At 34.1% G+C, this 27,996-nt stretch overlaps 1 protein-coding gene across 1 annotated transcript; it reads left to right on the top strand.

Annotated features, from left to right (window-relative positions):
- The first annotated feature begins 471 nt into the window (after positions 1-471).
- LOC117125393 (phosphatidylinositol 5-phosphate 4-kinase type-2 alpha-like) lies at positions 472-27,996 on the top strand. The gene is made up of 9 exons (XM_033271909.1): positions 472-762; positions 7,643-7,740; positions 22,036-22,132; positions 23,790-23,942; positions 24,291-24,476; positions 24,943-25,056; positions 26,039-26,285; positions 27,136-27,239; positions 27,632-27,996. Exons 1-9 carry the CDS (start codon positions 643-645, stop codon positions 27,710-27,712), a joined length of 1,200 nt encoding a protein of 399 aa, XP_033127800.1. The 5' UTR covers positions 472-642; the 3' UTR covers positions 27,713-27,996.

Here is a 27,996-nt window from a genome sequence, read left to right as displayed (position 1 = left end):
GCTACACAGTATGGTGCAACATTCTTCAGATAAAATTGCAGGCCTAATCGTTGCCTAATTAGGCAATTTATTTAAAGAGTGTTGCACCATGTATGTGTAGCATGAAACAAAATTACAAATAATCAAACCTACTGTTGAATCTCTTATCACATCAGTACGGGTAAGACCACTTGACTTCACTTCACTTTAACTTCATACAACGTGATGGCTCATAGCAAATTTTCGTATGGCGCCACCTACTACACCTTATATGTTTAGTCTAAATTGCTGAATTCCTTGCGTTTGCCTCCACTGGATTGGCATATTTTTACCTTTTCCCCAATAAAATATGAATTGTTTTCTCCTTATGTGTTAGCCGGTCTTGTGAGTGACACCGACTAAAGTCCAAGTGGGTGCTGGTCGACGGGAGAGGGAAAACTTTTTATAAACAATTGATGGCAGTATTCTGAAATGTGTATTGTGGGTAATTTATCTACGGACGCTGCCATCTTGAGCTTCATGCAAAATCTAAAGAAAGGGTGTATCACAGCTGAGAAAACAAAAACAATTAAATTGTTCTAGCCTAGGCCTAGTTGTGAGGAGTTCAACGCTAGTGTTTTTCCTGATTTATCGTATTGTGTGAACATCAATAAGGTCTGCGCCATGTCGCAGGGATTAAAAAACATGAAGAAGAAGCACATCAAAGCTGTATCGCAGAAAGTAAAGCTCTTTCGAGCAAGCGATCCACTTCTGTCTGTTTTGATGTGGGGCATAAACCACTCGGTAAGTTCGCCTGCTACATCAGGTTGGGTGTGGCGTACGTACGCCTTTCAGTGCCATGGCCTAGCCTAGCCTAGCTTGGCCTAGCCTTCTCATCACCTGATCTCATCATTAAAGGCTGACTGATATCAGTTAAATAAATATTTCAACATATTTTGAATGATTGTTGTAGCCTAGCCTCCTATCTAGGCCTAGGCTATGCCTATATGGTAAATACAATTTAGGAACTGGATAGGCCTAGCCTAGGTTACGTTGCCGTAAACAAATCAGTAAATGATATATTTACGTCAATGAAACAATGCATGCACAGTCATACTTTAATGAACTTGCATTGTCGATCACGTAAATTTATCGATTCACGTTAAATGTACGTTAACGCGGAGTTCAACTTTCAGACTCCAAATTAGCATCGACCTTTTGCTGAATACAGTACCATGAATCCACGGTGCACGAAAATCAAATCTTCTTGAATATAGTCATGTTAAAATACATTAACTTGACATAACAATTTTTCTTGTAAAAACAAATGGTTTCTACTCTTTAAAAACCCATTGAACAACACACAATGGAATCGCAAATCAACGCACATGGGGAATCCCCAAATTGGTTGTATGAATTTTCGTAAACAGTTTAGGCTAGCGGATAGGTACAGTATTTAAATTATAATTGTACCGTTCTGACTAAACGTAATTAAATTTACTACAGAAGTAGCCTATGTATTTCAATTAAATAAAATAATTGAATTATTGTGATAATGTGCTAGAAGTATTCGTTTCACTTTCTCACAGCGGAGCTGTTTTTATTCCACGTTCTGCATCCATACTTCGTAGACACATGCACAGCATGCCAATGTTGTTTTGTTAGTGATCAGACTACATGGGAAAATATGTTTGAATAAACATTAAAAATATTTGTCTTACCAGGGAGTCTCACTTTTTCGTAATGATTAAATATCTTACAGAAAACACACGCATATTATTATTCGTTGTTTACTGCTTTATTCATATAACGATGTTGTTTTTGTTAGTGACGACGTGGGTAAATTTTTTTGAATGAAAACATTAAGATGTTATTTAATTTGTGATGATTGACTATCGTATAACAATACAGGTAGGCTTAGAAGAATATCGTCTTGATTTCGTGGTAATCAAGTTTTATCAAAGAAACCTCGCGTAGGCCTAGGCCTTGTATTTAGGTCAAGTGTATTCATTCAACAAATGATTGAGTAAAATGAACATTAACATTTCCAGCTCATAATATCACTTTTATTTGAAAAGTAATGATTTAATAATTTATTGAGTGATTAAACTACATACTGTGCTGTTGTAGAAAATTAAATTACGTTTAATAAAAAATAAAAAACAAAATTATAAATTAAGTAGTGCCGTGGTGAACTTGGGGGAATCCCCGCGGCTTGGAGGCCACGTAGTGCTGAAAATGCAAGTTTATCAAAGTATGACTGCGCATGCGTTGTTTCATTTACGTAAATATATAATATATAAATAAATAAATTTGTTTACGGCGACGTGAATATATCCACTTCCTACAATTTAAAAGATGCAGCAGTAAAAATATTGCTACAATTCAATGCTAGGGCCTAGGCCTGGTCTAGGCGAGGCCTATCCTACTCCAGTCTGTGAGAATGTAATTGTACACATGATGGGCGCTAATACACTTTTGCGCCTAACTTTTAATTCTTAATTTTTTTTTTACCTCAATGTTCTTCTCACAGTTACAACACATAATTAAAAAACATTTTTACATGATTCAACCACTCACAAAGTACATTTTTCAACAGAAAAAATTACCTTTATAAATTTATAGAGGTTGATCCAGCGTTTCCGCGATTGCTAGCACGACAAGCTGTATACTACTATTTTGCTGCTTTGCAATCAAGTAAGAAATTGCTAGAATGCCCGAGTCAATTCTTAAATTTTGAAACTATAGGCCAGTCTTAAAATTTAAATCTGAATTTTCCCATGAAATATCCGTCAACAAAATGTGGCATCATTACGTGGTACCATCTTTTTGAACTTTCATGTCATAATCAAAGTTAATCGAACCAAAGTTTAGCATTCAGGGGTGGTGCCCGCGGGGCCAGGGGCTGCAGATGTTAGGTGCGAAAGTGCATTAGTGCCAGCATGATGTAGGCCCTATTATAGATTAGGCCAGTGAGAACATGTAAAATGCTAAGCCTATCAGATGGTAGCAAACAAAATTTATTCCATCAGATTTTTAAAACGCAAAGAAATTTAAAAGAAAATATTGTGCTAATAAATTTATTTGATAGTTCTAATTAGACATTATCATGGAAACCAATACTATGAAACCAATAACATAAACCATGAAACAATATTATACATACAGTACATGCTCTGTATTTATATAGCACCCTTACATCAAAGATCGTAGTGCTAAAGAAAAAAGTAAATTCTCAAATAAGTGCCGCTTTTGAATAAGTGCCGCTCTTGAATATGTGCCACTCTCAATTAAGTGCCACACCAAACATGATTTTTTTCGTTAAGCGCCGCTCTTGGCACTGCTGCGCTTATTCAATATTTTATCTTGAATTAAGCAGCGCTTAATCGAAAATACATATTACCCTGTATGTAGTGAAACACTTTGAGAAACAGAGTTTTAAATACAATGTATAATGTGTCTATTAAGACACTAGCATATCTTTATGTATTTACAAAGATGTAGGGCCTCTGATAGGCCTACCGACCTACGGGAATAGGTGAGATAGGTAACATGGGAACGGGCATGGAACGCGCCACGCCGATATTTTTTAATAAGCACTGCTCTCAAATAAGCGCCGCACTGAAGTCTCCAAAACTGCGCCACAGCGCTTATTCAAGGATTTAAATTAAACAGTCCATGAAAGCATATTTAAAGCAAGTAATTAATAATCAATAGTACAGGTACAGTAGGAGAAGAATCAATTAATAAGTATCACAGTGTGATTTACTATTCAGGCATTGACTTGCTTGATAAACAATTGTGTCCAAAAGCAATATTTTTCACAGTAGATAGGAAATAATAGTGGTTGTAGGAGGCAGACTTGTGGTGGCAAAAAAAAGACAGATTTAAATTACTTGTATTTATTATTAACAAACCACATCATGACTTTACCAGACAGCAGGCGATACAGAAAACAAATGAATATATTATGCTGCTGTATGTTTAGTTATAATTGGCTGTCAAAATCAAAAATAGATTGACTGCAATTCCAACATTTGTTTGGTGGATCATATGAAATAGATTACAGAAAGTGTAACAGTAATTTCATAATTCATGTCGATTTGTTTGTCAATCATTGTTTACTAAGAGCCTTCGGAAAAAATTGACTGATTTGTTTGGTCACGCATTGTTACAATTACAATATTTTGATATAAACTGACTATAAGAAAGATATTTGATCTGTTCACATCAGATCATATTTTTAATTCTATAATGTGATGGGATTTTGAGCTTGATTTTGAGCCTTGGAAAGGGCCTCCTCAATTACTTTGTCACTAAAATTATATTTAATATTTTTCTTCAGCCTACCTGCTTTTTGGTAATGATTTTGGAAAATATATTTTATTTCGCTATTCTCTTTAGATAAATGTTAAAAGTCCTGTCCACACACAGTCCTGAAGCACATCATAAATGCTAATAATCCTAATGAAATTATATATATAATAATATAGTATTTCTTTGTTTATCAATAATTCGTTTCTATATTTCGATGGATGTATACACAGAAACTAGTGTGTTTCAAACTGTAAACAATTCTATTCCCTTGAGTGGTGCATTGCCCATGATTTTTCTACTAATGGTTTTGTGAGCTGTTAAGCTTCCTGGCTCTAAGGTTTGTTACACTCTCCTGTTTCCTGTGCCAAGTCAACTGCAATCTGGTCATGACAAGTTCAGTACCTTTATTACTTCAAAAAAGAATATGTAATGGAAACACAGTACAATATCAAAATAAACCAGTGGCACAAAGATCCCTAAAAGCAGATGCTATCTTGTGTTGTATTTCTTAATTAAATTCCCAAATTTAACTACAAACAGTGATACCCAATTGTCTGTTTTTTTTTTTATATATATATATATAAACTTGTTATCAGTTAGATCTAAATGGAAGTTTAATATTTCCCTTTAGAACAGTGTTTTCAACCTTAGTCTCAGAATCTGCAACCAGTTCTCCATGCATGACGTATTTTGAAATCACTTTATTATCGGCTGGACATCCAGTCTGCAAGTATAGGATTAAAAATATATACTGTAAAAAACCATGGTCAGTTTAACAACATGGAAATTCAAGGCAGGTTAAAATATTAACAACAATAATAATATTGGCAAATCATAACCTGTACAGTATTTTCCACACATTTTAGGCCAAATAAAAAAAATTACTAGTTTCTCATTCCTCAGGCATCCATTTTCTCAGCCTCACCAATTTTTTTTTTTTTTTTTTTTTAATTTCCTCTATTATTTAAAGAAATATACGAAAATCTGTCTACCTCACATCAGCAAAAAATTTTCTCTTGATCTTTCGTGGTTGGCGATACATATGGTATGAATCATGTCTAGTCCTTTTATTTGCTTCAATGTGTCTACTTGGTAAAAGTGAGAAAGTAGTAGCTCTTTCCCATTGACCATCTTGGATTTACCATCTCAAAGGGGAAAAAAGGTTCCCTCATTCTTCTTTTTTCAAAATATTAGGACAAGAAACTACTTTTATTTTTTACTTGACCTTATAGAATAAGTGCTATGACATATGTTACTGTAGTATACAGTGATGTGAAAAACATAAAAACCTATTATTTTGCTTTATATACAATGGATTTAGCAACCCTCATTGAATTGCTTTGCAATCCAACTGTGGCATTAAAGCTTTAAGGTACAGGTGAGGTTTAGAACATTTGTTGAGATGATCTTAATAAATGCTGACGCAAGACGATGCAAACAAAACTTTTTTGTACTGTACCATGTAATGTATCTTTATGGTTTGCATGGCAAGTATAGTAAACATAAAAAATGTTTCAGTACACCCTATGTAAAAATGTGGCAAAGACAAGCCAAACCAGTCACTCGTCGCAAATCGTGTTTCAGAAATGGCCAAAACATGCTGGAATGTCAAACTAACCTTTATATATCTACACATCATCCTATGCTGTCATCTTTCCCATTTTCAATGTTAAAACAACAATTTTTAAGGATTTAAAGATAGTTTCTGCATGATAAATGCCTGAAATCATAATCTTTGAAGGCTGATTTCTCATATATTTTTCTTTAAACAGCTGTGTGGTTAAACGCTTGTAACTTCATAAGGAAATGCCCAATTTGAATGATTTTTTACCATTTTATAGCTATTATGTTACTCTCTAACATTGTATTAATAACTCAAAATCAATTTTTGCGACGAGTGACTGGTTTGGCTTGTCTTTGCCACAAATATGGATTTTGAGAAAAACCCACTGGTTGAATTTTTTAATATAGTAGTCTCATCATTTCAGTGAGGCTACCCTGACATCATCAGGAGAATGTATGCCTATATCTAACTTTGCCTTATTGGGTGTTCCAACTTTATGCTGAAGGGATTTTGTAAGGTACTCTATTCACCTGTTATAGTAATAATGGTAGTCCTGCCTGGTAAACTGTAGGATGTTGTGATATTGTGTGTTTTACTCTGATTTTCAGTGCATTCGTCTCTTGGATCATAGGTAACTCACCCTAGCCACTCTTGGATAGTACAGTACTAGGTTCTTGTTGCTACTCTTGCATACTATCCCCTAATCCCTCTCTCCCCCCAAAAAAAAACCACTCCACCTCCAGTTAGAGAGCCCTGATCAGTGGTGGAAGGGGCAGTTCTTGCCTTCCTTGGCAGCAGCCAAAATAATCACTAAACCAAGTGTGATCATTTTGATAAGAGATGAAAATGGCTAAAACTGCAAGGCTTTCAGAGGAATAGCCCCTGGACCCCAACATTATGTAAAAGAACACACTACAGTAAACCCTTCCCCTTGGAGCATAGGCTCCATTCGTGCCACCCAGCCAACAAATCCTGGATCCGCCTGCGGATCGCAATAGATTCCAAAGGAAATTAAAAGTAATAAGTTTTACCACGGTTATACTAAAGTACCATAGTACAGTACTGTACTGTGCGACACTGTAGCATAGTTTAACTATAGTTTAACTATGCTACAGTGTCGCACAGTACAGTACAGTACTATGGTACTTAAGTATAATTGTAATTGACAGCGAGTTGATAGGTTATACAGTACAGGTGAATTGGGTTTGTAGCTCAAGCTGAGGTATGTTTTGCCTGAAAACACCTACAGTATTACAGAATATTAATCAATATTGACATTGATAGTAGTAGTCTAATGGAAGGAACCTTGAAGCGAAAAAAAAAAAAAAATAGATTAAAGACAAAAACAATCCTGTATTTGAACACAAATTATTGAGTTTGTTATGCAGCAATAGTGCGCGTGGGTTATTGCTTTGCTTCATCGATTTTTTTTATAGATAAAAGTTTAAACTAAGTATATATGTAGGCTGTCAAAACACCTGTCAATCAAATCAAAATGTGTTGGAAGATTATGATATAATGCAAAAGATTCTTTAATGGTAATAAAGAGGGATACTAGAAATAGAACAACAGGTCATTATATTATACGATAGGTCCTATAGGGAATTACTAATATATAAATACTATTACTTTGCAAACATCAGTACAAAACTCTATAATAAAAAGTATGTGAACCGTGTATAGTTCTGTAATAATAATAATAATAATAATAATAGCTTCAAACTCTCATATGGTGGAAATTTCAGTAATGTTTTTTTAAATATGAGTTATAACGCACAATGCATTTCATTTTTTCCTCAACAGATCAACGAATTGAGTCACATAAACATTCCGGTCATGCTGATGTCCGACGATTTCAAAGCATACAGTAAGGTCAAAGTTGACAATCATCTTTTCAACAAGTAAGCACATTATTTTATTTGCCTGTAGTGTTATTTATTTAATTATTATTGTAATATTAATAATGTAAATAATTATACATAATTGAAAAAAATTAAAACATAGATATCATCATTTATTATGTATTTATAAATGGTAATAATTAATATTAATAATTATGGACAATGTCACAAAAAAAAGTATAAACAATACTGTATAATATTACAAATTTTACAAAATAGGATTTATTATTTTATAAAGGTGGTATTTTTTGTTAATAATAGGTATCCCAATGAGAATTTTATTATTTTGAATTTTGTAAACATTAGATCTACAGATCTCACTGCACTGATCATTTTCCAGTTTAAACTATTATAATCCAATACACCGTTCAAAAGTTAAGGCCCTTTAAAGATGGTGAAAAAGGGGGTCCAAATGCGAAAAAGTGGGTCCTTTTCCAGACTGATTTTGGGGGTGGGGGCCCATAACTTTGAAAGTAATAACATAAAATGTCTAATTTTCACAAAACCCCAAGATCTTATGGAGTTTTATGTGTGTATTTTTTTCGGGGTCATTCTTTAATGTCGTTTTTTTTATTTAATGGCTCTAAGTATGGTCAGTTGCTATTTCGTGCCGATTTTTTGTGCGTGTCTCAAAAATAGAAAAATCGAACTATTTCAACAGCCTTTGAAAACGTCATCTCAAAAAAGGGTATGTACTCCGATTATACAGTAAATTTGACAAAGTAAAAATAAATGTCTGATTCTAATATTATTTTAAAAATATAAATGATAATTTAACTCAAATTTGACCATAGTTTAACTGGTTTAAGAATTAATGAAAATGAGAGAAGAGCAGGAGAATAGACCCCATATGTAGCTTAGGTTGCGCCATGCTAGGCCTCCTCCATTGTTCTATGTTGAGCGCTTTTCGCGATCATACTCACTAGGACCAACCTAGGGACTGGGGCTAGGCTAAAAAGATGCATAACATTTTATCCGTTCTCTAAGGCTACGTTCACACTGGAGTCTCAAGCCTGGCTTGACTCACCGCGGGTGAGATTTTTGTAATGTGACCGCATCTGGATCGACTCGCACCTGGCGTGACCTCGATCTCAATCTATGTATCTCAATCCCGGCTCAGCACCCAGATTGACCCTGGATTGACCCTGGCGTGACCGGGATTGACATTTCCTCGTCGACTGTTGACCAATCACAGTCGATGATGCTGTTGCGTTTAGAAGTTCTTGAATAAAAAACCTGCTAGTTCTGTATAGTAAGACGGAATCATCAGTTTTCATTTATAAATGCACTTATCAATCCGAAAACTAGTATCGCCATTACATCCGAGCCTAGGCCTAGGCCTAGATCATCCGTAGCTATATGATCTACATCGATTATCTTAACCAGCAACGGTAGTAATTAACGAAGTCGGGTGCATTTTGAGCGTGATCTCAAATTTGTTGTAAAATTGAAATAATAAAAAGTATAGAATTGATCAGCATGTGTTCGTATTTGATTCCAAGGAAGTAAAGATCGACCGCAAGAATGTTTCGCGCGCGACTTCCTGTTTCGACTTTCCTAATTTGGAGGTCAATCCAACTAAATTCAGGTAGTGTGACCGACCCAGAATATCGAGCCTGGCTTGAAATCTCACCCACGGTGAGTCAAGCCAGGCTCTAGTGTGCCCGTAGCCTAAAGATTGTAGCCTTGAAGGGATTAGTGATTAATACGCTTGTGGTAAGTACAGTAAGCTTCACTGAATACACAATGGAGGGGTCTCGGATTTTTTCAACTGTATTATACTCCCAAATTCACCGTATTTCAAAAAGTTTTCGCTTGATGACCATGCAAAATCTGTTATCAAATGATAGTTTGTCATATGTAAATAAGATTTAGCTTTAATTTAGTGGTATTCTCGATCCGTTTTGTTCATGAACAATCGCTCAAAACACGAACTTTTTCACTAATTTTGTTTTTTGTGGTGGATGAACACATAAATTTTAGACCGTTTACACATCAAAATAAAGCTTGTTTAAAGCCTGATAACATGCAAAAAAATTCATTCCGCTAACTTTGATGGTCATCAAGCGATCGTGTTTTGAAGTTGGAAAGGAGGTTTCCTAATGTTTTTTTTATGCGCGCAAATTCAGCTCACCGGGTTTTTCAACACATTTTAAAATCGCACTTTACTCATTAAATACTATATCAATCTTATTAAAAAGCATATAAGTAAACACTATACAGTACCGCCATGAAATATTGCACTTTTACCTGCGCGCAGGCTTCGTAGATACATCGTAGCCTGATATAAACAATCTAACCTGCGCACAGGCTTCGTAGATACATCGTAGCCTGATATAAACAATCTGAGCAAGGCTACGCGAAGCGAACCTACGAAGCAAAAGCATGTTGTTTATTTGTATGTGCAGAAAGACTGCTGTAGCTTACTGGAATAAACAATGTATTGTTTGATAATTATGTGAATGGCAAACACGAGTTTAGACCGTTAATTTAAAGTATGGAACTGTTTTTCAATAAGAAAAACGTACACTTGACTTCATGGGAGGAACTTGTTTGTACTGCTGTATTAATTTTTAAATTAATTAGCCTAGGCCTAGCTTAATTTTTTATTTACAATTATTTTACCTCATTTAAAATGTCAAAAAACGATGTCCCCAATTACAATACACACATGTGAAAAGATTGTTCATCAAATAATATTTTGTAGTCTTGATTTAGTAAGATAAATAATAAATATAAAGGAGAATTAACGTCCGTTGGTTGTAAAATTACCGAATGTCACATGGAAAACCCAATGGAAAATAAAACTTAGCCAGCATTCTAATAGATGTCAGAGTACGCGCCAATCAGAACACAGTAAAGTGTGTTAAAGGTTAACCTCGTGGCAAATGTTGAAAAGCTGTGAGCAACAGTGAGTAAAAAACAGAGTAAATGCGGTCTAGCATGACTAGCCTTAATTCGGCAAGGTAGTGATTTCTATACTTCCATTTAGTATTGGATCGCTTTGCAGGTTGTTGTTCTTCAAATTACGGTAAACAATAAACAACGTGATCTATAGAAATTGTAATAATTTGTACATGATTTGTCATCAGTATTATTTGAAAGAAGAAAATTCCTACTACCAGAAGAATAATATCAGATCAAAATTCTCCGAATTTGAAAGTTGACCAGTATAACTACTGTCTGCTCTCCTCCTCTATAGGGGAAAATGTAGGCCGTACGTAAGCCTAAATGACATCGAAATTCGAACATACTGAATGCCCACTAGTTACCCACCCAGCTAGTGAACTAAACACAGTTTTAAAACATGAGCGATTTAATAATAAGGTAGGATATAACAAAACAATAAAGTTCTAACATTGTTTATTTAGTAAATTGCAACATTGCTTACGTGTTGAAAGCTGGTAAACTATATTTCAATATTGTTTACGCATTGATTATCAGCCCGACGATCCAGCCTACGATCATTGCAAAGCTAATTAAAATAACAATGACCTTCGTAGTGGTTCGTAGCTACGTTCAAAACGTACCTACGAGCAGATTACGAGAGGTTACGCGCAGATACGAAGCAGTAATTTGTGTCTGTACTGTAACATATGCTTTTTCAAAATATATAAATTTTATTGGCAAAAGTTCACAATGAATATATTTTCAACATCAAAGTCAGGTCATTTTTTCAAATCTCACAAATTTTTGAAAACTGTATACACTCAAAATGGCTTCATTGGGATACCTATATATAATTATGTTTTTGATATTGACTCATTTTGTAGATTGTAGAACCTACAGTTACCATATAATAATTGATAGATATAGTATAATTAATAGTTATTGAATTGTAGAACATCCAATCCATATCTCAGCTAACTCTTACTGTATACCATGTGGTATGTCATATGGCTGTGTATGATGCGACATGTTTACAGGTTAATGTACAGTTGTATTTAGCTGAATAATGTAATCAATCAAAAAATATCAGTATTTACTATCTGTATCTTTGTCTTAGTTAATGTTTCATTAGCCTAATGTACCAATCACTTGTTCACATCATTAAATTTGTGAGCCTTCATTTCATACACGTGTATGACAATGTGAACATCTGAGCTCTGCAAATTGTGATTAGCTGGGAAGCAACAAATAACCTCAGTCAACCTAAACTATTACCGTAGTTTCCTGGGTATAAAGTAAAGTGGGAGTGGAATTATACTCGAGGTAAGACTATACCCAAGGAACTACGGTACTCAATAATCGAATATACTGTTTGTGTAACTCTGAATTGAATATCAAACATCCACTGCAGTATATGAGCTATAAGAAATATCCGCTTGTAACAGTAACAAGGTTGCTCATTTTTGTTGTTTCAGAAACAACATTTCTAGGTTTGAGGCATTTGTTTTTTTTGTGTGTGTTTTTTAGAAAATATATTTGTAGAGGTTGACATATTCAGGGGCCCTCTTAAATAATTGAAATAATGTGATGCTTTTATCAGTGATGTTTTTTAGTTATGAGAAAAAATTCTGTGCTGTTATACAGGATTTGAACCCAGGACCCTGGGATTGAAAGGATTGACCACCAAGCTACATCCCCACTACAAATGCTTAATCTTATGCATAATTCTATTAAACAATTTCCTATTTTGGTTTCAAAGCATTGAAATAATTTCCACAGACATGGATTATTCCTGATATTTAACAGCAAATAATGTTGAGATTTTGTATAGGCTACTGTACTGAGAACAACTATCAGGGGCGGATCCAGGATTTGAAAGAGTGGGGTTCATTTTCCCATAAACCCAAAAATGAAAAGGAGGTACACCCCCGGGAAAATTCCTAGATGGCCGGAAAATGAGCTTTCCCGACTTCTGAGGTGTCTTTTAATGACCCTTAATTTCTTCAAAATTCAAGGTTTTACCCCTCTTAAAAAAGGTCAGGTGATTTTATCTCATTCTTAGGCCTATACCCTAGAAAATAAATCAAAAACATAGTCAATATATTATTAGGCCTATATCATACCAAGTCTCACGCATCCGGCGTGAACCTCACGCTTTTCGAACAAACCTCAAGCTCTCAAGTCTCTCCTCTAAAATCTCACGCTTTTCCACTAATCTCAAGCTTTATTTGATTAAACCCAAACTTTTTATCGAAATACTATAAACCTTCGCAATACTATATTTTATCAGGCCCAGATCATCGAAAATTCTATCGTTCCTGCTATAGCTACACATTTTTAAAGTTTAATTTCAGCACTAGAGATTTCAGAGTGCACCACAGAGCACCACAGAGCATCTAAGCACATTTTTCGGGGCCCTTGAACGGACCCTCGACTCATGTTAATTGGGTTTATTTCCTGTTAAGTCTCAAGCCCCCAGCTACCTCCAACTTAGCATGTATTCTATATTCCAACATTATTGAGTAGTTGGATACGTAGTCTTTCTTCCATAGATCGATGAACTGAAGAACATACTTTCGTACATAAATTATTATGTCGAGCCAAAACAGTGTTTTTAATTGTATTTAATTGAATGCTTGTTGGGCTATGCTAAGCTTATTTTGTTCGATCTGCCAACCTATGCCTAGGTAACCTGAAATATTTGAAATGCGTGATTTGAAACGCGGGCCGGCGGCCAGCAGAGCCCCTGCCGGGGTCCAGGGTCGGGGTTCTGGGGGGGGCGGGGCGATACCCCCTGGGCGTTCTGACTGAGCATTCTTAAGCTGTTTTTAGGGAGTCTTTGTTGACAGTACCGGGTACATAAACAATGTACAATTCGAGTTTCAATGTATGTTTAATTTGAGCACTATGTGCACAAACATTCATTACTCAAACAAACAAAAAATGAATAGGCTGTCAAGGTTGTGTCAACCTGAGGCGCTATATAAATCCAGAATTATTATTATTATTAGTATTATTATTATTGTTATTAATGATATAGGCGTATTTGATACCATCAACCGTAACACATAATTTGAAAAAAAAGTAGGCGTATCATAGAAGAGAATCACTAATGTGCATTGACCTCAAAAGTACTGTAGAAGTACAGAAATAATACTTCTGCTACTTGCCGGAGTGTTTTTTGTGGATGGAGAGAAATATGGGTATATAGAACGACTAGAAAATAGGTGTGATATCGAAATTCCAAAAGAGGAAACATGTTATGATATCCTAATTTCTTATGTAAAACCAGATTTAAAATTTCAAAAAGTTTCTACAATGTGTATTTAGGCTTCATCAATAATGTAATGCATCAATAGTCAATTAGTCAATTGACTGAATAACGCTTTTGTATCATCGGCACACCTTTTTAGTGTAACCTTACAACGACTAGACAATAATTAATTGATATAGAAAAAACACAAAATAAAAAAAAAAAATTGTTCTCTCTCTTATAAAGTATAATGAAAATAACCTGATGGAAAAAAAATCAATAGGAAAACTAGGAGGAACAATGCATTGAAAAAATTGGGGGAAATAGCCTGGAAAATAACTATCCAGGTAGAAAAAAATCTGTGGGAAAAATTAGCAGGTGGCAAATAGCCACCGTAATAGTGCTATATTCTGTAAAGTTAAGCCTCAAACCACCTCGATTTTGGGTCTACTAAATTTAAAAATCTTCCCAGGCTTTTCCAGATATAGCTAGAACTAACTTAATCTTTGGGGTTTTTTGATAGCAGAGTATTTTTTTTAGATTTCAGTGGGTTAACCCGACTCTATACAATAGGGGCCATGTTCACGCGCATGATCTTTTTAAAATTAAAAATCAAAATTAGAAAGTAGATAGACATTTTCAAAACAAGGACAAAAAAAACCCAATTTCTCCCATATAACAGAAACTTCTTTTTGGTTGAAGTTCAAACTAATACAAAAACAAATTCTATTGTATTTAAAATAATTTTTTTTAAATGAATTAAGAAACATTAGAAAATTCAAGATTAAATACATTAAAAATAACAAGCTTCTGTTCTTTTGACTTTTGGTACTTAATATTAATCAAAATATTTAATTTAATTTGTTTTTATTTTGGATAGCTTCATGGTTCAAATTTGGCCCGCGGGGCACCTATTAAGAATCATGGTCCTACACGTTTGGAGTCCATAGGAAGTCGGCCTTACCCACCATAACCAGAAACAGTTAACCATTCCAATCAATTTTTAGTAACGCGTCAGTGAATTAAGTATTCACATAAATACTGTACTTACCTGACTGTGTTTGATGCTGACAACTACAGTTTTATTCACATACCGTAATCAGCATTGGTTGTGACAATGAACGCGCAAGACTGCACGCGCCGCCAAAGCTTTCAGTGAATTGAATCTCAAACGAGATAAAGAAAGCTGTCTAATGACTAAAGTTACTGCATGATTGTTTTGTATTTTTAATAAAACTAATTTCTTCTAATTTTAAATATATTTTCACTGAAGTTGTGATTATTCATTGTCATGCGTAGACTAAATGCGTGACAAATTTAAGATCACGCATGTGATTACCAACTGTCCCGCACGGTTGGTAATGCTTTTGTAAGCCAGGACCCAATAGTATTTTGTTAAGTTTCTTCACAGAGGGGGGTTCGTCCGAACCCTTTGACCCCCCCCCCCTTCCTTTGCCCCCCCCCCCCCCCCCCCGATCCGCCAGTGAGGGTATGTTTACCTCGGTTAGAAGAGGGTAAAAACTATTAGGCCTACTTTTCCCTCGCTCTAAATCCGTAGTAACCTATATTTTCTTTGTTTTCACAGCAAGAAATAATTTATAGATTTTATTAAGTAACATATATATTTAGTTACGATGAATTCTAGTTAAGATTTTGTTACACTGTTTGCTTGGGCATTAATTATACAGTAGTAACCGAAGTGCGTATTCCTTTGTTCTTGAACCGTGATGCTCCTGAAACAACATAGAACTTATCAGCTATATAACCTTGTTGCATTTAAATAAAGCAAATGTGGCTCAATATTTAAAACCACTTGTAAAATTACTGAAAATTTAGATTACTATTTTAAAATGCATTCAATGACAACATTACCACATAAATCATTAACATAATTTGATTTATTATTCATGATTTGAGTTACTTACGACAGTTATGTTTAGTAAACATGAATAAGATTGGAAAAATGCCAAAAAGCTGAAGCTGATCTCAATTTCCTGAACAATATCATAATTACAGTAGAACTGAACCCCTATTACTGAAAGGGAGACATTGGGGGACCAAAAAAATGTGTCTTCTTAATAAGGGTGTTCCCTGAATGGGGGTTGGCTGGTTGTAGTTTACAAAATACACTTGAGAATTTATGTGCAAAGAAGTGTCCCCTAAATTCCCTTAATATGGATGTCCCAATTGAGGGGTTAGACTGTAGCGCAATGTGACATATTTAAGCTTTACATTAAATTGTGTGTAAAGTGCTGAAAAATTTAAACAATTTGAACCAACGAACATCTTACAGTAAACTAATCATGAACTACCAAAACAGAGAACTAACATCACTAAACTAAACTGTCGGCCAACAGTTTCGGTACAAAACAGCCAGCAAAAAAGTAACATTTTAAAAATGGGGTTCAAACTTATTTTGTGTCTGTAACAACACACGAAATTGATGTTGACATGCTTTCAAATTGGTACTATTATAAGTGTCTATAGTCATTAAACTTGGATTGTGATCTGGTAAAATCTAACAGTGAAGTTTCTTGCCAACACCGTCATTTCAGACAAGTAACTGGATAATGCGTGCAGGTGGTGTACCAGTATAGTACAGTACTGGTTTGTGTCCTTCGGCAAGACACTTTATCTGCTTTGATTCTCTCCACCCAGGATTTAAATGGGTACCTGGTTGTGTTTTAAGCACTGCTCTGAATACAGCCACAAGATTAGAATCTACTGTAGTGGTGTTTGTGCATGTTGATCAAATGACCAGGAGGTTTTGTACTGTGCATTTCAACATATTATTAATATGGAATCTATGTATTAGAATTAAATAATTATGAATTATAAATTATTATTCATCTATATCATCAACTTTAACGTGTGATAAATGAATGAACTTGAGGTCAACCCTGAACTTACCGAAATGATAATGACCAACATTATAATATAAATTAATACTATGTCTGAACATGAAGGGACTGACAAACTAAACATATTTTTATACTGTACAGTAATCATTTATATATGAGGTGGCTATAGAGAAATTCAGAAATTGATTATTATAGATGTATTATAGATAACCAAGGTTGGTAATCAATATGCAAATGATTCAATTATGGATGAGTTCACAATTGAGATAAGTATCATACAGTAGATGGCAAGAAACATGTAATAATAAATATTTTCACGATCACGATTTTTAAAAATATGTTTAGGTGTAAACTGTACGTCCTATGGACATGAAATGAACAAGTGGTTATTTTTAACTTTTTATCATGCTTAACTTGTAGTACTGTAGGCATGCTTTGTAATTCCAACATGCTTTGTAACCTCTTGCTTTACCTTTGTTTGTTAAATGTAAATTTGTATGCTTTGTAACTTTAGCATGCTTTGCAAATTGTGTTTACATTACGACTTCAACATGACCATTACCAGTGCAGGGTCAGTGATTGCATAGTATTTTAAGTTAATATTCTCATAGGAATTCTGTGGTAACCATTTTAACTATGCACTACTGTTTATTCTTCAGTTTTGAACAGTTTGATTGATAGCGATATACTTAAATACGATCTCATATAAAATATTGTATGACTTGAGAACCAACTAAAATAAAAATATACACAGTACCGCTTAAAACAAGTGCTCGATTTGGATGCGTTAGATGCATCCTAATGTGCCCATGACGCATCCATCATATTGACGCGTCCGACACTAATTCATAATTTACATTTAGACCTATCTGTTTATTTTCATGCAAGTCTTGCCTATTAACTATCCATTGTTCTTGCTTTTGATTTTGTAATGCTATGATTTAGACATATTTTGTAGTACAGTACCTTTGATTTGAAAAGTTTTCTAAATAATTATTAAGTTGGCACTCACTATTCTGGTAAATATCATGTTCACTACAATTTCATATCCTGCTAATCCAGTCAAGAACACAGGTTAAAGTAGCCAAATCATTAATTACTGTATATTCTGCTCTCACTTTTAGTGATCCGTGTAAAACAAGCATTGTTAGAAATTTGGGAGCATGTTTAAGTTTGTAGTGCAATGATCCCATGGCTGTCATACCTTATTTATATCTTTACCCATTTATACAAACCAAATTTATTTTTAATATCATTTACACCTGCTTTGTCTTTAACACTGACATTAAAAATAAATTTTAACCTGAGTGGTTCATTCAATGAAGCTGTTTTTTTGACCTTCAGTGCTAACCACATATTCATGAGATTCAAGGAAAATGGTTTTTGGTTTTGTGAAAAATCCTAACAGTATATCTTTGCAGGATTGAACCCCGGACTGGGATTGGTAGCGCCTTACTACCATTATCAAACCATACTACTTTTACTCATTGCTAGCCACATCTCTGTGTAATAACAGCATGTGAGACTGTGCCTTTAATCTACTGAAAAACAGTTGTGTACAGTTAATCCTTTGAATCATCGAGTGAACCAGTAGTTTCTCAGTGAGATAATTAATGTTTATGGACCAACATGTTACAGAATGAAAATAATTTCCGAGTTGATAGCTACCACCTCTACTTGACTTGATTGTGCATTGTCTTTTATTTTGGTTTTTATTAATATGGAACCATTGTACAGGTACTGTACAGCAGTATGGGTACAGTAGCCCTATACTGTAGGTCCACATTATTACCCTGGTCATCAGATCAAACACATAATGGAACACTTAATAAAACCCTCCCTGTGGAGAATTCCATAAGGCCAAACAAAATTAATTATTTTCACATCCGGGATTTGAAATTATTTTTTAATGAGGGTATTTAATACTATTTGCTTTTTACTATCCTGTAGTGATAAACAGGCTGGGAAATCGTAAAAATGTTTGTTTGTTTTTTTTTTTTATAAAAGAAGTAAAATGAATCTTTGTAATGTATTTCTGACATTTATGTTCCCACATCTTCTTAGGCTTGAAATAAATCTTTCAGATATTCATTATTTTTTCATGAGGCTCCAAAATTTGATGAGGATGGGGACGTAAAACTAGCAATTAATTTTATTTGGCCTAATGTAGCAGCTAGTAATCAGCACATTTTATGTTTAGGCCTACCAGGTACCCACTTGTACCCCTGGGTGGTTGAGGATAACCAGGTGAAACGCCTTACCCAAGGACTCGAGCGAATGTAGTTTAGTAGCTTAGACTCCAAAGCTTGAGGTTAGGTCAAGGCACATTACGTTTGTCTCTCTTTCTCTCTGCCCAGGAGTATAAGTGGGTACCTGGTAGGATGTTTTGGCATGAATTGTACTAGTTTCGTACGCCGAGTACATGCACACGACTAGGCTCAGTATACTCCTCTGGGACCAGAGTATTTTGCACTTGTGCTGGTTTGCTGTTGTATGGTGTCCAGTGACCAAGGGTAATAATGCTCAGTGCCTTTCATTCATTTGGAATTGGCGCAGTATAACTCTTTGGCATTATTATTATTATTATTATTATTATTATTATTATTATTATTATTATTATCAGCATGGGATTGAACCCTCAACCTGAAGGTTGAGAAAATAAATCACAAACATTGCACCAGAACTCTTAACATTTTAATTTAATTCTTGACTTAAAGGAAAAAAAACAAAGTAAAGCTGATTGATTTAATCATTTATAACCACCATAAGCCTTTCTTACTTATTGTACTTTCTTCCTTTCTTTCTTACTAAATCTTTTGACCACTTCTAACATGTGGTAAGGAAGTCACTGCCACTTGAACGGTAGTGGTTTCAATTTATACTATTGTTTCATAATCTGCATCGAGGATTATCAGTACATTTAAGAGTGCTACAGTAATGTATAAGTCGTAAACAATTTTTTTCATAATAATTTAGAAACATAGTTTTTGTAGTTGAAATCCACAACTGAATTGGAACAATACTTTGAATGTCACTCATTTAGTTACCACAGCAGCCAAACATTTCTTTACTCTGTTTTCAACCACCATAAAATTTGTTTAGCTGCCTTTCGCTGGTACAGTACATTAAATGAATTCCAATATCTCTTCACAAATTAAAAAAAAAAAGGAACAATTAAAAACGGTTTCATTTTCTTTTGGTAAGGAAGTATCAATAAAATAAAACAATTGATTGTAATTATTGATACAATTGCAGTACAAAAACAATGAATGCAGTTTGCAGTAAAGATTTCACTCACTGATAGTGCAGTATAAATTCATGTGTACTTTAGCTTTCAGTATCGATTTCCATATCTTTTGGCAAAACAATATTTGTTTCATATAATAATTTTAATTGTTTTCATAAATTTTAAAAAAACAGATGTTACAATGTGAAATACATTTACAGTATGAATGCAGTTTAGTGACTAGATAGATTAGAGAGAATATTAGCTTGCTTATATAGCTAACAGTTTTATAAAACCCAAGTCTGTATAATACTACATAAAATAAGCTAAATTCTTAACCAGTCGTCAAAAAATGTTTCAGCTCAACAATTCATGATACAGTAGCATGTGTTTTTGTAATTCAAACTGATTCCTTAATCTGTCAGTAAGTTTCTTTGCCTAGATTATTGGCATCCACCCAATGTGGCATAAATTTCTGAATCCTGTATTGCTTATTTTCATTGACTGATTTGTTCATGGTGTGTCTCTTGACAACTTTTTTCCTGTCATAATACTCCTTGTTGGTTGCTTAACACATTAGCAGCAAGACCTTTTTTAAGGTTCCTTCCCGTGTGCCAAAACAAGTTTACATTTACGAACATACTTTTTAAAAAATTTTATCTAGTCATATATCATCAAAATGATGTGTCTAATAAATTGGCGGGAAGTAAACTTGTGACAGCACTTTTATAATAATTATTATTGTCTACTTCGTGAATACTTACCTGGATAAACTGACTAATTGCCTATTCTTTCTCACACGAGAAACACCCCTCGAAAAATAACAGAACAGTCGACTCCTGGCGCCAAGCACAAGCGGCCCCGCAACCATGCAACTTCCTCATTCTTTTTCGATCTTCGAAATAGATACACCTTGATTCGGAAAATTGTTTACAGTAGAGTTGTCTATAGTTGCTTGGATTTTATAGCCTTGGATTTTTATAGTTTTTTAAATAAAAACATATCAAGAGCTAACAGAGGCAGAAAACCACTCTCCACCAAACCATTTCACCAACTGCTCTAAGACCAGTTAGCTATTTAATTCACATGTGTCATAATGGTGAGGGCGTCAATCTAGCCTAGAAAACTGTTAAAAGAATGTGTAATTATGAATGTTTTACGAATGATTCTCGAATGTACTGGGATCTTGAACATCCACTCACAGACACAGCTCTGTCAATGATTAACTTTGTTCTTCTTCCGAACCTGGTTGTCTTGGCTTCGTAGAAGGTGAGCTGCTTACAGGGATTTGAGTTTTCTCTCCGAATGACGTGAGAAATCTAGTTCAACTGTTGGTTGTTAAAATACTCTAGGATGGTTGGAGTTTTGGCGATCTGGTGGAGTTGTAATAAATGATAATAAATGATTATTTTCTGTTTATCATTAGAAACACACCCATAGTCTTGTGTACAAACCAGCCATTTATTGTTTTCATATGCACAAAACATGTCAAGATATTACATGGACATTACAGGAAGTGAATCGTATTTAGAAACTTGTAGCACATTGTGCTGAATTGCATACTGTATAGGTGTGGTCAATGATTTTCAGCACCCTTGCCTATTGCCTTACTACTCAACCACTTGACTTTCCAATGTATTTACACTGGGAAACTAGGCCCAAAAGCTATGCAAGTCGTACCAACTAAAGTTTAGCCTGGAGACAGGTTGGCATTAATATATATTTTTTTTTACAATGAGGAACCCTACAATAAATACTTGTACAGTATGATGAATTAACTCTGTGATGCTTGGTTTTAGTCTAGTGGCCAAATATTTACTAGCTGAAGTGTATAGTCTAATAGCCAAAAAGGCCTACTGTACAATAAAACAAAATATTCCCAACCAACCATATTTTGAAATTTCTACTGTGGTAACAACCATTTTTTGGCTTATCAAATAATGATAAATGACTGCTATGTTTATAAATAAAATTTGTTAACATGCATTTGTAATATCTACAGTATTGTATAATAATATCACAAAAGTTTGATACCTTTCACGATTATGCATAAATTTATCTTCCAGGGAAAATTTACCAAGTCATTTTAAAGTTAAGGAATACTGCCCTCTGGTATTTAGGAACCTACGAGAAAGATTCAATATCAATGACACAGATTTCCTTGTAAGTTATTTTTATATTTTCCTTTGTGTTCATTATAAATGTTTTGGCATGAGTTAAGACTGATAATTATAATTGTTATTACTATAACATTGTCATTCATGCATTGTTATTATTGTTAGTTATTAATTTATTTATTATATAGTTATTCATTGTTTATAGGTGTGTTATTGCTATTCTTGCTGCTATTATACATTATATTATTTTTATTATAGTTTATCATTGTTGTTATTACAAGATGGAAGTGATACTAAACTATTTCTCATAATGAGGCCTAGGGAATAAAGTTGTTATTATTCATCATAAATGAAAACAAATATTAGTTTTGATATGATTTGAACTCAGGAATATTCTCATCTTATCTTAACCACTAGCTACATTATACTGTAGCTCCACTCCATGTTAAATTGTAATGCAGTTTCATTGTCAGGTCATAATTTAATCAATTGCAGTTTAGCTATCATGATGATATTTTGAAATAAGAATTAATATTTGATTAAGAGTTGAAAGCGCAATGTTCAACCATCAGTTTCCTGTAGGCCTTATTCAAATTCAGTTTTATTATTATTATTTTAAATAATGTTTTACTACAGTAATTTCACGTTTTATTTGTATTATAGTAGAGTACATGTGATTATGTGCTCATTTGAATAATTTCACAGATTCATTGCCCACAACCTCAAGGGTGTGAAACATCAATTAATCAAAGGATATGGCAGCCTACAGTCACGTGTTCTTCTCTTGATTCACCCACACAGTCTCATCTCATGTGTTTACTCATTCATATCTTGATTCTTGATTGCTTTTCACCAACTAGTACCAAGAAAGTATAATACATACTCCAAGTATTGAAATACACGCCATCGTGTTGGGATTCAATATTTCGACATTAATTATGTCATCATCAGGAATGATGATCATTGTGAATGAAACTAGTACCACTTCTCTAACTTCTTCATTAGCATTGGGCTGTACTTATAATCGAGGACAATTATAGACTGTAATTGAGTAATCAATATTCAGTTGGTCTCAACAAGGGAAAACAAATATTGAAAGTTTTACTGGAATATACTTCACCTTTTTGTCCAATATTTATGTAAAGAATTTTCAACAATGTTGACAGTAATTACAGTAGTAAAAGCATATTTTGTTTTCACTATTCTGTATAAATCCAAGCTTCTATATTGACCTTTGGAATAAATAAATTATATATATCGGGTTCTGTGGCAGTCACAGTAGCGTCCTTCATAGTGGAGCTGTTTTTAGCAACTTCACAAATGTTTTCCTGTCCACCATGGAGCTTATAATATATTCTGTATATTAATAAAAATATACAAAATTGTGAATATTAAAAAAAAAAGAGTTAAAATGTTGTGGAATTGACTGTAAAAATGAGCCAAGTGGTATTGGAAGATCTGGAGTTTGCATACCAATGGAACCAGTTACATTTCTATAAAAATATATCTTAGGTGTGTAATGATATGTTTACTGTATAATCACATTTCTAATCTTTTCAAAATTTTTATTTCAGGTTGTATCACGTAACTTCCGTTCAAACAACCTTGACCATTGCTTTCCTCATAGCCATACACAGAATCATGCAATGTAAAAACACTATGCCACAAAATGCAAATAATTATTTTCATTTATGTTCTTTCAGAATTCATTCACATTCTCAGCACCAGCATACGATGACTGGGCAGGCAAAAGCGGCTCAAAATTTATGATGTCTGCAGACAAGAAGTATGTTATCAAGACAATATCAAGTGAGGAAGTTGGCCTCTTCCACGAACTCCTCAAAGACTATCATAAGGTACGACAAGACAGCTATTTAAGAACAATTGTAATATACTGTACAACCATCTTTAAATTTAGTAACACATTTGAATGGCCAAAAGACAAAGCTTGTCTTTGAAGCTGCACATTGGCCTACTACATAATGTCAAAGTTCATTGTTCACATTAATTGCAATGGTATTCTCAAGGGCCAGCCATCCATGGAAGCTGATCATTTGTCGCCTTAGGTTACCTTTTTGGAATAGCAGTTTATTAATAATAAAAAAAAAAGACTACAGAATTGATACTATCATTTATGCTAATTTTGCTGTTATCAATAGGATGAATAGCAATAATTACGCCAACTATTTCATTTTGATTTGCAGTACATTGTGGAGATCCATGGAGAAACACTATTACCACAGTATCTTGGTATGTACCGGTTGACAGTGGATGGCACCGAAACTTACATGATTATAATGAGGGGAATTTTTAGTAGTACTCTCGCAATTCATCGGAAGTACGACCTTAAAGGTTCAACTGTGGACAGGCAGGCCAGTGACAAAGAAAAGGTAACTGTATATTTAAAGTGTATCGATTTAAAACACTTGGTTTTGTTCTTACAGAAATTAAAAGATACAAGTTATGTTATTGTGATGTAGTTGTTTACATTTGCATATGTGGTGCTGAGAGTGTTAGCAGTATGAGCCACAACAGGCTAATGAGGGCTCTTGTCAGACATGCAGTATGAGCCACAACAGGCTAATGGGGGCTCTTGTCAGACATGCAGTATGAGCCACAACAGGCTAATGAGGGCTCTTGTCAGACATGCAGTATGAGCCACAACAGGCTAATGAGGGCTCTTGTCAGACATGCAGTATGAGCCACAACAGGCTCATACCTGAACTCACAATTCTTTCATTGGCTTTGATGTGTAATGTAGGGTGTAGCCTTGTTTATGGCCGATCCAATGGACATTATTATAACCTTTTTTTTTACCTTTTAATTGTTATTATTTTGTAATTTCTCTTGTTATAGGCGAAAGATTTCCCTACTTACAAGGACCAAGACTTCCTGAAGGAAAACAACAAAATATATGTCGGAGCTGAGGCCAAACATAAATTAATCAAAACATTAGAACATGATGTAGAGGTGGGCAAGAGTACTTACTATACATGCAAACAATTACTATTATTAATATCATTACTCTTGTTCTTAAAACTCTAATTATCTGTTGTTGAACCCTGACTACCTCATTCCTCAAAATATTTTCTTCAATATATTTGGCTTCTATTATACTGATTATTATAGTAATGGTAATACTACATACAAGAGAGTAGCTTAACTCAGGCAGATAAACTGGTGATAGCTTCTGTGTGTACTCTGAACTGTGGAGATTTTGACTTAACCTAGGTCCTATCCACTGCCCTCCTTATGTTGAAGCTTCAGGGTCGAAGTACAAGTTTTCATAGCGTAGCAACTTGGAGATCAGATGTTTAAGCCAGTAGTAGTTCATGTACATGTTATAGCCTAAATCACAAAACTAACATTATTAGCTTTTCTATTGGATTTATAAGCAGTCATGCATAAAATTTGAAACTGTCATGGGTCTGTGAAGAGTTTCTTTAGTCTGACTTGAAAATTCAAGGAATACATCAATTATTAAAACATTCTCAACAAGTGAGGTACTATGATTGGACAAAGGTATTTCATATATGGCAATGTCCCTTTTGATTGTTTTTGTCCCATATGGCAAGTCAATATGAATTAATTCGTTGTTTGTGTTAAAGATACCCACAAATGGACCAATGTAAGGTTTATAGCCAGGGGCCAGATTTATCAAACTAGAAATCAGCTTAAATTCGTCGTAAGTCCATTTTTTTGCTTAAGTTAAATTTATCCATATTGCTTAGCTTAAAAAATGCTTAAAATTAGAAAGTCAATTATACGTTGGTGCCATCTAAGGACGATTTTTAAGCCAAGAATTTGCTAAGATTGGGTAATAAATCGGTGTAAGATACTTATTAGGGACATCTTAACTTTTTTGACTTTTTTTTGACATTTGCTAAGCTGAGATTGATAAATCCCGGGCCAGAATCTGTATTTATTTTGTTTTTGTTCATTATCTTGAAAGTTCTTAACCAGACTGAAACTGATGGACTATAGCCTACTGGCAGGAATTCATGATGTTGCGAAGGCAGAGCAAGAGGAGCGAGAAAGGTTAGAAGCAGAGGAGAAGAACGGATACAATGATGACGAGGACTCCGGCAGTGGGGAAACATTTACACCCCCTGACAGCCCAATGATTGTCACCACCCCTCTCCTAACAACGGGTGAATTTGACCTTAGTGAAGACCTGTATGCCATCAAATCCTCTAAAGGTAAGAGTTTTTTCAATCTGTAACCTTGTTAATTAAATTCCATTAGCATTTTAATTCCACAATGGACATGCTAAGCCTCAGACTGTATACACATTATGGACACTTAGTGGGAATGCATTTAATTCATCGACCTGAATACTAGCCTAAATATCAATTAGATATTATAGTAATTGATTTGGTCGATTTAAATCCTTTTAGAAATGACCCATAAAAAGCTTACTTCAATACCTGCCAGTACATTAGATACTTACCAAAATATCAATTAAACAGTGTTAGTCATTGATTTGATCTAAATTAATCCCATTAAAAACCCCTAAAGCAGTTGTCCACTATATGTAATGAAAGTAGCATGAGTAGGTGAATTAAGAAGGCTTTGAGGTTTTTTAAATATTTTATAGACCAACTTGATTTGATCTATTTTTTCCTAGAGTGGTAGAAGAAACATTGTCCATTTCAATTTCTCTATTTTTGTTTTAAATAATATGTAATTACCAGTACACACTCTGACTAGGATTTCTAGTCAACCTACTTTCCTTATTATCTCAGTGGTTTAGTAATAAATTAACCTAGCCAAGGCTAGCCTAATTTATCTAGTTGAATAGCATTTATGCATTTAACTTGCCTAGTGGGTAACAGGAAAGTGTATGTTTTGTAGTCTCATTGTAAGACACCACCCACCCCTCCCCCCCCCCCTTTTCTTTACGAGAGTATATGCAAGATGCGGAATGGTTTTTGCTGGGGAAAATAATGGCATTGGATGGCTTTTATCCATATTTAGTATTTGGTTGATAGTTAATGTAACATATGTTGCCAACACTTATTATTAATATATGAAATTATTTCTTAACAGAATCACCAAAAGAAGAAGTTTACTTCCTGGGACTAATAGATATCCTAACACATTGGGGAGCACGTAAAAAGGCTGCAATGGCTGCAAAGACGGTCAAGCATGGGGTAAGTTCACCTTTCATGTTGTGTCAAAGGTTATGGGTTATGTTTATAGGATTTGAATCATCACTATGATAATCTCTTTTCTCAAGGAGATTAATAATAAGCAGTTATAGTGTCTCTTAGCACTTATATCTTTTTCTGTTATTTACAAACATTGTATTTTTTATGTTTTTTCTTATTTGTATATATTTGTTTGGTTTTTTTTTTAGTAAAGTAACTTGTATAAGTGTGTGCTTCCCCAGGTTTGTTTTACTATGTTCTACATTTTTCTTACTTATGAGCACTGTTTAATCCAATAAATTGAATAAAGCAAATAGTTCTATTTTATATTTGTCAAGATTACTTGCTATAAAATTTGACCTTATTATGCAAATATTTTGATCTTACTACTACAGGCTGGGGCTGAAATTTCATCAGTGAATCCAGAACAATACGCTAAAAGATTCCTAGAGTTCATTGTGAATGCAGTTGAATAGCTCGATATGACTGCAGAGAACTTTGACAAAGAAGAGACAATCTTAAATACTTGCCATATAGTAACTCACAAAAGAATAAAATTTGAAAAAAAATTGAAAACATTATTGTAATTTTCAGATAAGTCTTTATATTAATAAACTTCAGTTTATGTTTCAATGTTATTTGTTTCATTAAAGATACACTGTCTGTGTTGTGTTAAACAACCTGAAAAATATTATTCAATATTTGATTTCCTTACTTTGTTTAAGGCTCTGTCCAGACTATCAACTTTTATTTGAAAAAA

This window comes from Anneissia japonica, unplaced genomic scaffold (genome assembly GCF_011630105.1).
Source record: "Anneissia japonica isolate Jap-2015-1 unplaced genomic scaffold, ASM1163010v1 scaffold466_len1169948_cov191, whole genome shotgun sequence".
Taxonomy (NCBI): Eukaryota; Metazoa; Echinodermata; class Crinoidea; order Comatulida; family Comatulidae; genus Anneissia; species Anneissia japonica.
The sequence above is the reverse complement of the archived record's forward strand: the minus strand, read 5'-3'. Positions and strand labels throughout refer to the sequence as shown.